This window comes from Girardinichthys multiradiatus, chromosome 13 (assembly GCF_021462225.1).
Source record: "Girardinichthys multiradiatus isolate DD_20200921_A chromosome 13, DD_fGirMul_XY1, whole genome shotgun sequence".
NCBI classification, from domain to species: Eukaryota; Metazoa; Chordata; class Actinopteri; order Cyprinodontiformes; family Goodeidae; genus Girardinichthys; species Girardinichthys multiradiatus.
The window spans coordinates 36,949,691-36,965,939 of NC_061806.1; the positions used below are offsets into that span (position 1 = coordinate 36,949,691).

The 16,249-nt window shown below is 39.3% G+C and overlaps 1 protein-coding gene across 1 annotated transcript; it reads left to right on the forward strand.

Annotated features, from left to right (window-relative positions):
• The first annotated feature begins 3,280 nt into the window (after nucleotides 1-3,280).
• Nucleotides 3,281-15,252, forward strand: LOC124878697 (26S proteasome non-ATPase regulatory subunit 4-like). Its single transcript, XM_047382790.1, has 10 exons — nucleotides 3,281-3,438; nucleotides 3,992-4,132; nucleotides 5,523-5,637; nucleotides 7,943-8,029; nucleotides 9,762-9,830; nucleotides 12,230-12,445; nucleotides 13,207-13,312; nucleotides 13,412-13,543; nucleotides 13,620-13,672; nucleotides 14,757-15,252. Exons 1-10 carry the CDS (start codon nucleotides 3,413-3,415, stop codon nucleotides 14,922-14,924), a joined length of 1,113 nt encoding a protein of 370 aa, XP_047238746.1. The 5' UTR covers nucleotides 3,281-3,412; the 3' UTR covers nucleotides 14,925-15,252.
• The last annotated feature ends 997 nt before the right edge of the window (nucleotides 15,253-16,249 follow it).

A 16,249-nucleotide genomic window follows, 5' to 3' on the forward strand; every position in this document is an offset into this window, starting at 1 on the left:
TATTTTTTGTTATTATTAACAATATTTGACTGTGATATCACATCTAATGTTTCAATACTTAAAATTAGACATTACAGTTGCTAAAAATGTGTAAGCTGTGAAAATACTTTCAATTGTCAGAGAATTGCATGCACAGCTTCTACCTTTTTGTTTTTAGGTGTATCCCTTAAAAATTGTCTTCCTATTTAAGGACTTCATTCCTATTTCCCTTAGTCCCTGCTCCACAAAAACAATCGGGACGCCCTGCCCATTAGGGTGAGGGCCAAGGCTCAAATGGGATTCAGTATCCTTGCTGTTTTGATATGTCTCAGTAATTTGGCTTGTAACACAGTTTTGTGGATTTGATGTGCAAAGAAAACAAAAGTTACTTTAGCCATTCTCTTTGAACGTCAGAAAATGCAATGGCTAGCGATTCAGTTGCTCTCTTCTACATCAGATGATATCTGAGCACAGTGCACAAACAAACTCACACGCTCACATACAGACAGGGAGCTGCAACATCCAGTTCTGTCTCTTTCACTGTAAATGGGATTGTCACTCATGAAAAACAGATTTTTGGCAAAAAGACATTCATTACATAAACAAAACAATGTGCAAGGTCCACAATATAGTTGAACAAAGTCAAAAATGCTTTGTGCACTCAAGAATTATTTTATTTTTTAATTAGCTATTCAAATTGCAGCTGCTCAGCTCACTTGCTAACACTATAGTTGCAGCAGATATAATTGAAAAACTGTTACAGGAGTTGACTTTAGTCAAAGACTCTAATATGGAGCATTTAAAAATCAACCATTGGGGCATCCTTGAAAGTGACAGATATCAGTTTGTTCATGCATAAAATAAAATTCATAATGTTGCCTTACCTATATTCCGTTTCACATACAGGTCCTTCTCAAAATATTAGCATATTGTGATAAAGTTAATTATTTTCCATAATGTAATGATGAAAATTTAACATTCATATATTTTAGATTCATTGCACACTAACTGAAATATTTCAGGTCTTTTATTGTCTTAATACGGATGATTTTGGCATACAGCTCATGAAAACCCAAAATTCCTATCTCACAAAATTAGCATATTTCATCCGACCAATAAAAGAAAAGTGTTTTTAATACAAAAAACATCAACTTTCAAATAATCATGTACAGTTATGCACTCAATACTTGGTCGGGAATCCTTTGGCAGAAATGACTGCTTCAATGCGGCGTGGCATGGAGGCAATCAGCCTGTGGCACTGCTGAGGTCTTATGGAGGCCCAGGATGCTTCGATAGCGGCCTTTAGCTCATCCAGAGTGTTGGGTCTTGAGTCTCTCAACGTTCTCTTCACAATATCCCACAGATTCTCTATGGGGTTCAGGTCAGGAGAGTTGGCAGGCCAATTGAGCACAGTGATACCATGGTCAGTAAACCATTTACCAGTGGTTTTGGCACTGTGAGCAGGTGCCAGGTCGTGCTGAAAAAGGAAATCTTCATCTCCATAAAGCTTTTCAGCAGATGGAAGCATGAAGTGCTCCAAAATCTCCTGATAGCTAGCTGCATTGACCCTGCCCTTGATAAAACACAGTGGACCAACACCAGCAGCTGACACGGCACCCCAGACCATCACTGACTGTGGGTACTTGACACTGGACTTCTGGCATTTTGGCATTTCCTTCTCCCCAGTCTTCCTCCAGACTCTGGCACCTTGATTTCCGAATGACATGCAGAATTTGCTTTCATCTGAAAAAAGTACTTTGGACCACTGAGCAACAGTCCAGTGCTGCTTCTCTGTAGCCCAGGTCAGGCGCTTCTGCCGCTGTTTCTGGTTCAAAAGTGGCTTGACCTGGGGAATGCGGCACCTGTAGCCCATTTCCTGCACACGCCTGTGCACGGTGGCTCTGGATGTTTCTACTCCAGACTCAGTCCACTGCTTCCGCAGGTCCCCCAAGGTCTGGAATCGGCCCTTCTCCACAATCTTCCTCAGGGTCCGGTCACCTCTTCTCGTTGTGCAGCGTTTTCTGCCACACTTTTTCCTTCCCATAGACTTCCCACTGAGGTGCCTTGATACAGCACTCTGGGAACAGCCTATTCCTTCAGAAATTTCTTTCTGTGTCTTACCCTCTTGCTTGAGGGTGTCAATAGTGGCCTTCTGGACAGCAGTCAGGTCGGCAGTCTTACCCATGATTGGGGTTTTGAGTGATGAACCAGGCTGGGAGTTTTAAAGGCCTCAGGAATCTTTTGCAGGTGTTTAGAGTTAACTCGTTGATTCAGATGATTAGGTTCATAGCTCGTTTAGAGACCTTTTTAATGATATGCTAATTTTGTGAGATAGGAGTTTTGGGTTTTCATGAGCTGTATGCCAAAATCATCCGTATTAAGACAATAAAAGACCTGAAATATTTCAGTTAGCGTGCAATGAAACTAAAATATATGAATGTTAAATTTTCATCATGACATTATGGAAAATAATGAACTTTATCACAATATGCTAATATTTTGAGAAGGACCTGTATGTTAATGTGGATCGACTGAAGCCAGCAGAAAAGGCCCACAGCCATTCTGTGTCTGTAAAACGTATTTACCAAACAAAAGTATGTTAAAGGGGAACGTGTAGCATAGGGTATCTGTAAATATACCCAATACACTCAGAAACAAAACAAAAGATATATTTTATAATGTTATAAATTTTAGCTGCATTTTCTTTTTTACTTTTTATCTTTTACTTTTGCCCTCTAAAGAGTAAAAAAAAAAGTTATTTTACTTTTTAAAAATTATATTGAACAATACCGTAGGATTAAATTGCTGGAGTCAACAGCCTATTTTGGGGGAATAATGAAGTAGAAAAGACCAAATATCATCGGCTGGTTAATGCACAGCCTGGACTGCAGGGGACATTTCATACTGCACCATGAGTCAATTTGTATCTGATTTGATAATCTGTACATATGATGGAAATTGGGCATTTTGACACAAATAAGTTCTGTCACTCAGTTATTTTTGCTTGTTCGGGGGTCACAGTCTTTCGAAGGAGATACATTTTGTAGGAGTCAACTCCTAAGAAACCACAATCTACGGAAATACGATCACATTTTAAATATTCAGAAAATATGCTGTATGTAAATGTATATGTGAGATCCTGAGTATGTATTTCGGTAATCCATCAAAATGCATTACTACCAATAGAAATACACTTATATTCTAGGCGTAAAAAGATACACGAATGGGTTTGGATTGTTCTTAACGGGGAATCCGGGCGAGCGGCGGAGACTCCACCCACAGAGCGCCGTTCATCTCTCCGGGTGACAAACCGTGCGCACCCAGTGTGTAACTCAAACGTCACATTACCTGGCCAATCGTTTCTGCTCTTCTTCAACGCTCGTCCAATAGTGTGTTTTCAGATTGCGGCAGAGAGCAACAACAAGTTTCCAAAATGGTGCTCGAAAGTACTATGGTTTGGTAAGAACTCTAAAAACGAATTTTAAGTAGATTGTAGATTATTTCTTGGTCATGATTAAACATGGCTGTCTAGGACCCGACCGCTGAGACGGTTAAACTGAAAACAGGACGAATGTCGCTGCTTTCCGAGCTGATAAATTATGGTTAACAGTTAGCAGGCTGAGTCATTGTAGCTAAAGTTAGCTTATAATACCTGTCCTAGTAAAGGATTTATTTAGCTGTAATATCCCAGCCCCTACGATGGACAGTTGTTCTGAATATTGTGATAAAAGCGATGATATCATTGTTTCGACCAGCTGCAACATTAATGTTATCAGTTGCTAACTATAGCTTGTTGTGCGAGTTATTATTATTTTTTTTTTAATGTGACGTTATACTTTACAACGTTGTCGTTGCTTTATAACCTTCGTTTTTGGGGTGATTAGCACAGTTAGCTGAGTGTGAAGAAAATGTCTGACGAATGCAACTGGTCTGTTAGGTTACAGTTGGTTGAAGTTATGAATTAGCTGCTCGACATGTTAGATCAGCCTCATATTAACGTCTTTACCTTCAGTGTGGACAACAGCGAGTACATGAGAAATGGAGACTTCCTACCAACCAGACTACAGGCTCAGCAGGATGCTGTCAACATTGTTTGCCACTCCAAAACACGCAGCAACCCGGAGAATAACGTTGGACTCATCACCATGGCGAAGTAAGCTGGTTCTCTACATTACACTAATTTTATATCTGATATCAAGAGAAAGTCTGCTAGTAGAGCTAGACCGTATATTGAACTGCCATTGTCACTGCAATATCAAAGTCTCACAGGACTGCTTGGATGCAACATTTGGTTTGGATGTTAAATTGGAACTGGCATCCATCCTCGCACTGCTTGCCAAAAACCAGTTCATCTGATCAAAAAAGGTTAGAATCTGTTCAAAAAGCACTTAAAGTGAAAAAAAGAAATCCCCGAAATTATTCCAACATTTCATTTTTACCTTTACCTTTTGGCCTGTTTTGTATCTATCCAGCGGGTGAACCTATTTTTTCCACAAAGCTTTTGGTTTCATCTTTGTTTAATAAGCAATAACATGATAAAATCTGTGTTGGGTTATTGCACACTTGAGGTTAGATTTAAATAATTTTAGAAACTGGTAAAGATCAAATCATTTTCATTTTAAAATGTAAGAAATGAAACCTATACATTATTATTATTATTATTATTATTATTATTACCAGTACTGCAAAGAGGTAAAATACCATCTTTAATGAATTCATTTCAGTACATCGTGCTGCAAAGAGGAATTTATTATGCCATCAGAATGACACTCAAAGCACAAGGCTCCTAATACTGACAAACTATTCATCTCCTCATGGTACCCAGCCCTGCTGGACATCAGCCAATCAAGAGGAGGTATTTCGACTGAGCTGGGCCCCTGGGCACATGCCCGCTTTGCCTTTATGGTTGATCCAGTCCAGGACCTGTGAGATGAAGTCTTATTGAACTTGATGCCCACACCTGATATAGAGGGTCCTGGCTGTGATGCTAAAGCTTATTGAGATTAAGAGAGATGATGTAAAGATTGAGAAGAGAGGAAAATATGGATCAATTGCAACCGATTTTATTTATATTTTTTTTTCAACAGTAATATTGTAATCACACAGTTTCCTGATATTTCAGCCCTGTTTTCTAACGCTGATGCTTAAACATAAAAGTTTATGCCAGGATTCAGACTCACGCTGGAAAAGCACGGATGATGATTTAAGGCATTTCCAGGTCTGGATGATTATATTAAAAAAATGAGTATGGAAAACAGCCCAATACTTTATTCTCATTGCCTGAATTTTTAACCAACTCACCCTGTGAAAAATATTTTTATAAATTCAAAGAAATATTTGTTGGGTATGCCTTTTAAAAGTTGAAATGTATCTTTTCAGGGCAGAAAATCCTCGATCTAATAGGAAAATGATTTACTTAATTATTTTTTTAAAGCTGTATTCTTTTGGGATCATTTTTAAATGAAATTGCATTGGGTTTCATGCATCTTCCTGGCTCCCAAGGATGGCTAACAGTGGGTGTTTGTGCTGCTTCTGTCATGTAGCAACTGTGAGGTCCTTACGACGCTGACACCAGACACCGGCCGCATCCTGTCCAAACTACACGCTGTCCAACCCACAGGAAAGATCTCATTCTGTACAGGCATCAGAGTGGCTCATGTAAGCAGTTCACTGAGACTAACATGTTCTTCAAATTTGAAACAGCTTTTTAAACCAAATCAAATAGATGTAACATTTCAAACACACTCCAAGCAAAACAAACATGTCCACACCTTGATTATAGAACAATTTTTTTACTTTCTGTTAATCACATTAATCTCTCTAAAATTTGAAACATGACTGTTTTAATAAAAGTTTTTTGCAAGTAAGGTGCTTATAATGCACTTGGAATAACTCTAGAATTAATAAAACACAACGGAGTCTTGTTCTTCCATAGACAGGTTTCCTGTACAGTTTTCAGTTGTCTTTATTACTCATGCTGCATTGAGGCCTGAGTTATTGCCAAGTCATATTTATTATTTATTGTAATTTTGCATCCAAACTGACCTTAGTGTATTGGGGGAAAATCCCAAAATGGGGGGCCTTCAAATGGAAATATTTTATTTAGTTTAGAAAAATTACAAATTCAAACTTCTGAAATCACATAAATTTACCAAATAACATCTAATAAGCCATATGGTTCCAGTCCATTGGGTTATAGGTCCTTCTCAAAATATTAGCATATTGTGATAAAGTTCATTATTTTCCATAATGTCATGATGAAAATTTAACATTCATATATTTTAGATTCATTGCACACTAACTGAAATATTTCAGGTCTTTTATTGTCTTAATACGGATGATTTTGGCATACAGCTCATGAAAACCCAAAATTCCTATCTCACAAAATTAGCATATTTCATCCAACCAATAAAAGAAAAGTGTTTTTAATACAAAAAACGTCAACCTTCAAATAATCATGTACAGTTATGCACTCAATACTTGGTCGGGAATCCTTTGGCAGAAATGACTGCTTCAATGCGGCGTGGCATGGAGGCAATCAGCCTGTGGCACTGCTGAGGTCTTATGGAGGCCCAGGATGCTTCGATAGCGGCCTTTAGCTCATCCAGAGTGTTGGGTCTTGAGTCTCTCAACGTTCTCTTCACAATATCCCACAGATTCTCTATGGGGTTCAGGTCAGGAGAGTTGGCAGGCCAATTGAGCACAGTGATACCATGGTCAGTAAACCATTTACCAGTGGTTTTGGCACTGTGAGCAGGTGCCAGGTCGTGCTGAAAAATGAAATCTTCATCTCCATAAAGCTTTTCAGCAGATGGATGCATGAAGTGCTCCAAAATCTCCTGATAGCTAGCTGCATTGACCCTGCCCTTGATAAAACACAGTGGACCAACACCAGCAGCTGACACGGCACCCCAGACCATCACTGACTGTGGGTACTTGACACTGGACTTCTGGCATTTTGGCATTTCCTTCTCCCCAGTCTTCCTCCAGACTCTGGCACCTTGATTTCCGAATGACATGCAGAATTTGCTTTCATCTGAAAAAAGTACTTTGGACCACTGAGCAACAGTCCAGTGCTGCTTCTCTGTAGCCCAGGTCAGGCGCTTCTGCCGCTGTTTCTGGTTCAAAAGTGGCTTGACCTGGGGAATGCAGCACCTGTAGCCCATTTCCTGCACACGCCTGTGCACGGTGGCTCTGGATGTTTCTACTCCAGACTCAGTCCACTGCTTCCGCAGGTCCCCCAAGGTCTGGAATCGGCCCTTCTCCACAATCTTCCTCAGGGTCCGGTCACCTCTTCTCGTTGTGCAGCGTTTTCTGCCACACTTTTTCCTTCCCACAGACTTCCCACTGAGGTACCTTGATACAGCACTCTGGGAACAACCTATTCATTCAGAAATTTCTTTCTGTGTCTTACCCTGTTGCTTGAGGGTGTCAATAGTGGCCTTCTGGACAGCAGTCAGGTCGGCAGTCTTACCCATGATTGGGGTTTTGAGTGATGAACCAGGCTGGGAGTTTTAAAGGCCTCAGGAATCTTTTGCAGGTGTTTAGAGTTAACTCGTTGATTCAGATGATTAGGTTCATAGCTCGTTTAGAGACCCTTTTAATAATATGCTAATTTTGTGAGATAGGAATTTTGGGTTTTCATGAGCTGTATGCCAAAATCATCCGTATTAAGACAATAAAAGACCTGAAATATTTCAGTTAGTGTGCAATGAATCTAAAATATATGAATGTTAAATTTTCATCATGACATTATGGAAAATAATGAACTTTATCACAATATGCTAATATTTTGAGAAGGACCTGTATGTATAACTCCACTGCTGTTTTAAATCTTTTTCTCCCATTCTCCAGAAGTCTAACTACATGCATCATTCTTCTCACCAAGTTTTAATATCTTTACATATGTGTGCTTTAAAGCACAGCAGCACTTTTTGAGCAGCCATGTTCTTGTCTTTTCCAGCTGGCTTTAAAACACAGACAAGGCAAAAACCACAAAATGAGGATCATTGCCTTTATTGGGAGTCCTGTGGAGGACAATGAAAAAGACGTGAGTTTGAAGTGTTTCGTGTCATTTTAGGCCAAACCTTTTCCGAGGGATACAGTGAGGAAAATAAGTCTTTGAACACCCTGCAACTTTGCAAGTTCTCCCACTTAGAAATCATGGAGGTGTCTGAAATTTTCATCTTTAAGTTCATGTCCACTGTGAGAGACATAATCTAAAAAAAAACAAAAACAAATCTGCAAATCACAATGTGTGATTTTTAAAAATAATTTATTTGTGTGTTACTGCTGCAAATAAGTATTTCAACACCTGTGAAAATCAATGTTAATATTTGGTAAAGTAGCCGTTGTTTGCAATTACAGAGGTCAACGTTTCCTGTAGTTTTTCACCAGGTTTGCACAAACAGCAGCGGGGATTTTGGTCCATTCCTCCACACAGATCTTCTCCAGATCAACCAGGTTTCTGGGCTGTCGCTGAGAAACACGGAGTTTGAGCTCCCTCCAGAGATTTTTTATAGGGTTTAGGTCTGGAGACTGGCTAGGCCACTCCAGAACCTTGATATGCTTCTTACGGAGCCACTCCTTGGTTATCCTGGCTGTGTGCTTCGGGTCATTGTCATGTTGGAAGACCCAACCACGACCCATCTTCAATGCTCTAACTGAGGGAAGGAGGTTGTTCCTTAAAATCTCACAACACATGGCCCCAGTCATCCTCTCCTTAATACACGCAGTCGTCCTGTCCCATGTACAGAAAAACACCCCCAAAGCATGATGCTTCCACCCCCGTGCTTCACAGTAGGGATGGTGATTTTGGGATGGTACTCATCATTCTTTGTCCTCCAAACACGGCGACTGGAATTAAGACCAAAAAGTTCTATTTTGGTCTCATCTGACCACAGAACCTTCTCCCATGACTCCTCTGGATCATCCAAATGGTCATGGGCAAACTTAAGACGGGCCTGGATGTGTGCAGATTTAAGCAGAGGAACCTTCCCTGCCAGCCATGACTTTAAACTATGACGTCTTAGTGTATTACCCACTGTAACCTTGGAAACAGTGGTGCCAGCTCGCTTCAGGTCATTGACCAGCTCCTCCCGTGTAGTTCTGGGCTGATTCCTCACCTTTCTTAGGATCATTGATACGCCACGAGTTGAGATCTTGCATGGAGCCCCAGTCCGAGGGAGATTGACAGTCATGTTTCTTGCATTTTCTAATAATTGCTCCAACAGTTGATCTTTTTTCACCAAGCTGCTTGGTAATTGCTCCGTAGCCCTTTCCAGCCTTGTGGAGGTCTACAATTTTGTCTCTGGTGTCTTTGGACAACTCTTTGGTCTTAGCTATGTTGGTAGTTACGAGTCTTACTGATTGTGTGAGGTGGGCAGGTGTCTTTATGCAGCTAACGACCTCAAACAGGTGCTTCTAATTTAGAATAATAAGTGGAGTGGAGGCGGACTAACAGGTCTTTGAGGCAGAAGTTTTTGCTGATTGGCAGGTGTTCAAATACTTATTTGCAGCAGTAACACAAATAAATTATTTAAAAAAATCATACATTGTTATTTCTGGATTTGTTATTTTTTTTTAGAGTATGTCTCTCACAGTGGACCTGCACCTCAGATGAAAATTTCAGACCCCTCCATGATTTTTAAGTGGGAGAACTTGCAGGGTGTTCAAATACTTATTTTCCTCACTGTATGTGCTAGGACTACTGTTTCCACTATATACACTTTATTTTCTGCCTTATCTCTCCCTGTCTGTGTCCCACCCTGCTGATCTTGCAGCTTGTTAAGATGGCAAAGCGCCTGAAAAAGGAGAAGGTGAACGTGGATATCATCAACTTTGGTGAAGAGGTGACGAGTTTATTTTTCATGATCTCTTCTGCAGTCTGTGACTTTTAAGTGTTGGGTTCTTTAAGTTTCTGGGTTTTGAAAAATATGAAATTAACTTTCAATATATTCCATTTTTTGGATAAGTATGCAAATAATAAATTGAGTATGGACGGATGTTTGGTTTTCCAGCCTCTTTTCCATTTTCTAAAGCCCAAAAAAATCAAACAAAGCTCAATATACTGGGAAATATACTGGGAAAATGGCACTTTCAAAAATGAGGAAAAAATCAAATAAAAAGGAGATTTTTTGGCTTAAAATAATAACAAAAGAATCTGCCGATGAAACCAGGGAAAAATAACTTGATAAGATTTCTAGAAATGCGACATTTTATTGAATCATTACAAGATAAAAGGAATCTTGAAACTAGCCCCAAAAACTCATTCTGAGCAATATTTACTACAATTATGAGCTATTGAGTCTCATAATAAGCTTGTAATGCTCAAACGTAGCATCCTTCCCCTCAAAGGTAGCATCTTTTTTGTTTTTTACCTTGCATTTCATCTTCTTGTTATTTAACTCATTCTTAGTTCCATAATTGTGGCAATGCTCTGGATCCAGGTCTACCACCTACATAAATCAAGATTAGAAAACTGCATTTAAGACAAATTATCTTTAAGTAAGCATTCCTGACTAGAATCAGGAATTGCATTCGCAGCATTATAAGCCCTCTCCAACCCATTTTCATCTTAGTATTTAACAGAAAAATGTAATAACACAGATATCTTGTCCTAAATTCACACATTCCAACATTTTATATAAGACAACAAAAAAATGAAAGCTGTTCTTGCACTTAAATGTTTATTTTAATCACACTGACAATGCATCTAGTTTCCAATGCAACAACCACGGCTATGCTCCCTTTTACAATGGCTTAGCCAGTTCACTCTTTGACATATTTTCCAAAAAGATAAATAAAACACCCTCAACAAAATTTAAATGTTTAACTGTTCCCTTACCTAGCTCAGGCCGATATTTTCATGGATCATCAAGCTTATTGATTATTGAATTTCAGTAATAGCAAGTATAGTGCAGTGAAGTATGACCTCACAGATATAATCACATATCAGTCTTGAATCAGGCTGCACGGTGGCGCAGTTGGTAGCACTGTTGCCTTGCAGCAAGAAGGTCCTGGGTTCGATTCCTGGCCTGGGGTCTTTCTGCATGGAGTTTGCATGTTCATGCGTGGGTTCTCACCGGGTACTCCGGCTTCCTCCCACAGTCCAAAGACATGCCTGTTAGGTTAATTGGTCACTCTAAATTGCCCTTAGGTGTATGAATGAATGTGTGTGTGGTTGTATGTGTGTTGCCCTGCGATGGACTGGCGACCTGTCCAGGGTGTACCCTGCCTCTCGCCCATAGACTGCTGGAGATAGGCACCAGCTCCCCCGTGACCCACTATGGAATAAGCGGTAGAAAATGACTGACTGTCTTGAATCAGTGGTGAATCTGGGTATTTGGACCAAACAACGTTTTAAAGCATTGCCAGTTACTGTCGTACAGGAAGGTATTTGTACTCATTACCTTTGGAATAATGCGGTGGAATCTGTCCAGAGTCCAACAGAACAGAGAATTAAATATTATTTTAGCTGCTTTCTTTCCAAATCACTTGGACGTTTGCTTTGACAGAAATGTATTAAAAATTGCCACACTTATGGCATGTTTTGTAATGTTGTTATGCAGTTATGAATAAAGCAGATTTGTCTTACTTCAAGTTAATAATTTTTTCTTGAAACAATACGTTTCATGTTTGATAAACCTCACAGGAGCTTTAAACTCTTATGAAATGTCAAAAAAGTCGTGTTTCATTTGCAATGCGTTGCCTTTAATCTGCCTCGCCACAGGACTTCAACATTTAATAGTTAGTATCTTGGTTGTATTCAGGTTGAACTGGGCCTGTGCTTATTAAACTGGGTCTGGTCAAAATGCCGAAGGATTAAAGCTGCTATTTTAAAAATCTTTTTATTTTTTAACAGACTAGAGGTATCAGCATTCCCAGATGGTGCTTTAAAGAATCTGCATCTAGCGTGGGATTCTCCAGTACTTGTAAAAAAGTCCAAGAGTCATAGATCTTGAAACTGAAATTATTTATTTTAGTCTAGATAGCAAAAAAAAGCAGTGAATTGGCTCCATACCATAGTCCAAAAATCAAAAGCCAATTCTAGCACGGCTTTGTTTCATGATTTGGAGAACCTACACGAGGTGTATTTTGTTCTCCAACGTCCAGAATTTGACAAAAATACCAGAAACAAAATCTAGTCATTTAGGAAGCAAGGCATTTTGAAATGGAAAGTGTTTCCTGTAGTGGTGTATTTTCTTTTCTCTTTTTGCTGACAATCTAATGTGTCTGTCCGCTTATTCAGAAGGTGAACACAGACAAGCTGACCGCATTTATTAACACTCTAAATGGAAAGGAGGGAACGGGCTCCAACTTGGTCACAGTTCCTCCTGGACCCAGCCTGGCTGACACCCTGCTGTCCTCTCCCATCTTGGCCGGTGAGGGAGGCTCTTTGATGGGGCTGGGTGCCAGCGACTTTGAGTTCGGTGTTGACCCCAGTGCTGATCCTGAGTTGGCCTTGGTAAGCAGTAAAAACATGCGCCCTGAATGCTAGTTAACTTAGCATGTATGCACTTAATGACATCTTTGTAATTACCATAAAGGAACACATTATGTGAGAAATAAAATGGCAGATTTTAGAGCCTTTCTTTATAGTGAGGCCCTAAAATCTGCAACATGACTATCTAAATAGGTAGGTATCTAAATAAACAGGTATTTTCCTCAATATTCATCCTTTAATAGCAAACCCACCTCAGGTGTTTGTTGCCAGAACAATCAGCTTTATTGTAATGCACAGTTTCAGGTATAGTTCCAGTTATAGTCTCAGTAGAGTTTAGGAAACTCCACATCTTTACATGTATGACTGTAGGACAGAAAAGGCAATCCTGCCAAACAACCTGTAGGTACGTAGAGGGCATCTAACGTTTGTTGGGCCCCATTAGAAACTTGGGTCCTTGCCCAGCCTAGTGAAGGAATAGAAATAGGTTTCTATGTGAGGTCATATTTATAATCCAGGGAAATATCAAGTCCCGCATCACTAATAAGTTCCTAGAAACTCTGGTCAGCATAAAAAGAAAAGTGTGAAGTGAAAAAACATATTTCAGTTTCATTTATTCTACAAGAATTATTGGTGGTGAGATAGAAGTTGCACCAGTGATTTTATGTTTTTTCCTACAATAAATAAATATACTCAAATTAAAAGTTGGATTTTTTTTTAGTGTGAGAATATGCTACTGCAATAAAAGATGAGCTTTTTACACTGCAATTTGTGCCTGGCTTTAGGCCCTGCGTGTTTCAATGGAGGAGCAACGACAGAGGCAGGAAGAAGAGGCCCGCAGAGCTACTGCTACTGCAGTCGAGGCAGGCATGCCCACACCCAGTACAGACGGTAGCATCAAGATTTCTCAGATATTTGCTCTAAGTGACTCGATTGTTGTAAAACAGCAAAGAAAAAAAGATTGATTTTCTTTGGCATTAATTTTGACAGAGTCGGAGGAGGCCTTGTTGAAGATGTCAGTTTCTCAGCCTGAAAGCGGTGCTGCAGTTCTTCCTGATATCAGCAGCATGACAGAAGAAGAACAGATAGCCTACGCCATGCAGATGTCTTTAGCTGGAGGAGGTGGGTTTCATTCCTTATAAAAATGTATACTCCATTCTCTTCTTGGCATGTTGGATAAGTGTTTTCTTGTGAACAGAGTACGGTGAAATGGATACAGGAGCCCCAATGGACACTGCAGAATCAGCCAAGGTCAGTTTTTTTCAGACTCTATATACAGTTTTAGTACCAGGGGTTTTAGAACATGAAACCAGTTGCATCAGGTTAGGACTCCAGCCGCACTTGTTGTTTTGAGAAAACATTATTAACAGACTGATTCATGTTCAACTTGTGGCCTTCAGTAGATGACCACAGTCTTAAAGGCTTTAGATTATTGTCCCTTTCTATGCACCCTGGAAGTAGGTGAAGCTGTGTTTAAAACTTGAGTCTTTTTTTTTTAATGATCATGACAACAGTGCGAAGGAATCCATCATCCTGATAAAAGACAAAGATGTTTAGCCGTTAGGTGTTCCTTATTGAACTGCTATTTCTGCGTCTGATTTAAGGATGTGATTTCCTGCTAACAAAGGTAAAATAATAAGTGGAGCAACAGACAGGATTCCTAATCAGTCTGGAAAAGTATAGAATTTGGTTCTAGTATAATTATGGAGACAAAATAATGTATGGGAAAATATTTGTATTTCGAGGGTTTATTCCCTGCCCTTTTATCTATTCATCTGTTCATCTATCAATCCATCCATGCATGCATAAGTATCTCCATCCATCTGTTTGCTTACCATCTATTATTCAAATTCAAAAATACTTTATTCATCCTGAAGGGAAATTAATTAATCTATCCATACATAGATACATGAGTTTATCTTTCCATCCATTAGTTTGTCAGTCGTTAGTCCATCCTACATCTGTTTATCCATCCATTGGTCAGCCCATGTTACTTCCTCCATCCATCTGTCTGCTTCCTTCCTGTTCAGAGATTTTGCAGGTTCCATTTAAAACCTGACCTCTCTAACAATACCTGCTATAATTTCAAAGTGAACTACTTAAATTATTTTTGTAAGAGAATAAAAAAAAAAATACTTTGTATTTTGGACATTTAAATCCATAAATGAATGGTGTTTTGAAACAAGAAAAGTAACCCGTGAGTAAGAAACGGATTTCCCAATGTGACTTAAGGGGTAAACACGTTTCTAATATCTAGAGCTGCTGTTTTACATCCAGTAAAAACAATAAAATACCTAAACTTTCTAAATTATTTTAATTTTTTTTTATTAAAAAGGAGGAAGACGACTATGATGTAATGCAAGACCCAGAGTTCCTTCAGAGCGTCTTGGAGAACCTGCCTGGAGTCGATCCCAACAATGAGGCCATCCGCAACGCAATGGGCTCCCTGGGTTCCCAGACGGGAAACAAGCAAGACGGCAAAAAAGATGAAAAGAAGAAATAAGACGACCAAACTAAAGAAAAATGAACACTTGGGGAATTTCTTCAAAACCATCCTTCTCTTAAAACGCCAAATAATAAAAAAAGCTGTAATGAAATCACAATTTAGTGTCTAATTTGACAGCATGAATTCCCTAGAAATACAAATGAAGTTTCAAACTATTTGGGGTCAGTTTTCAGGCTACTTTGAACACTTTTCACTCTGCATTTTATTCACATTGTATTTTTATTAAGTCTTTAGATGAATGAATGGTGACAGGCTGTAGACGAAACAGTTATTCTTCTGCCGTGTCTGTATGTGTGTTTTTGCAATAAAATCCACGTGTATGTTACTCAAATTTTGCCATTCATGCTTTGAAAGATTAATTGCTGGCGTCGGTGAGAAAAGACTGGAAAGACAAACGGATAAAATCTGTAGTTCAGACGGCGGCCTCGTATTTTTACAGTGTGAAAAATCAACATCGATGGCAGTTTTCAGTCAAAATAAATATAAGTTTAGTTTGCAGCGACCTCGCAATTTTCCCAGCTTATCGCGGCGTGATGGGATGCGTGTGGTCACGTGATGGGAGGCGAATAGTGGTGGAAATTGCGTCGGTTTTTACGTGATTCGAATCTTTTGGCTCTGCTTTGAACGAAAGAGCTTTTCCCTGTTAAAATACGTAGAGAAAAGTTCTTAGAGTCAGTATGCCACTTTTTCAATGAAAGTTTACCTCATATTTTCTATTACAAAACTAGAGAAATTAAAAATTGAGACATTGAGTGATAGTAATGAAATGACATCCTTTAAATGGACAGTTCTTTGTAACAAATGTTCACATATTGATGTCTAATCTGCTTATCCATCTCTGGAACGAACGTGTTTTAATTACAGGTAAACGCCAAATATCGGCCTTGTTTTACTTGTTAAGCAAATATATCAACAATTTGCATTCTAATTAAGGAAAAAAGTTAGGACACTCTGCCCCCTAATAGCTAATCTTACCCCTTATTGTTAAAATAACCTCAGAGAGATGCTTCTTGTAGTCATCTACCAGTCCCTGGTATTGGAGGAAAGTTTGTCCCTCTTCCCTTTCAGCTGTGAGATGTGTGAGGGGTTTCTTGCATGAACAGTCCATTTTGAATCCCCCCACTGCACTTTCCATTTCCACGACTTTCTGTTTCTTAATTCTTAACCAGAAGTTCCTCTGGCATATGCTGATGCAGGGTAGACTTAGATTGTGGATTCAATGATGATGAGCTGGCCAGGTCCTGCTTGCAGCAAGCATCTCCAAACCAGGATCCTTATGAGCTCTATGCTTCATGGATGGTGTGAGGATCTTTTCCTTAAAT

Coding starts and splice junctions, on each gene's coding strand:
- LOC124878697 (XM_047382790.1), top strand. CDS start 3,413: ATGGTGCTCGAAAGTACTATGGTTTG. Junction 5,638..7,942: donor CAGGCATCAGAGTGGCTCAT/GTAAGCAGTTCA, acceptor TGTCTTTTCCAG/CTGGCTTTAAAACACAGACA. Junction 13,313..13,411: donor GCCCACACCCAGTACAGACG/GTAGCATCAAGA, acceptor TAATTTTGACAG/AGTCGGAGGAGGCCTTGTTG.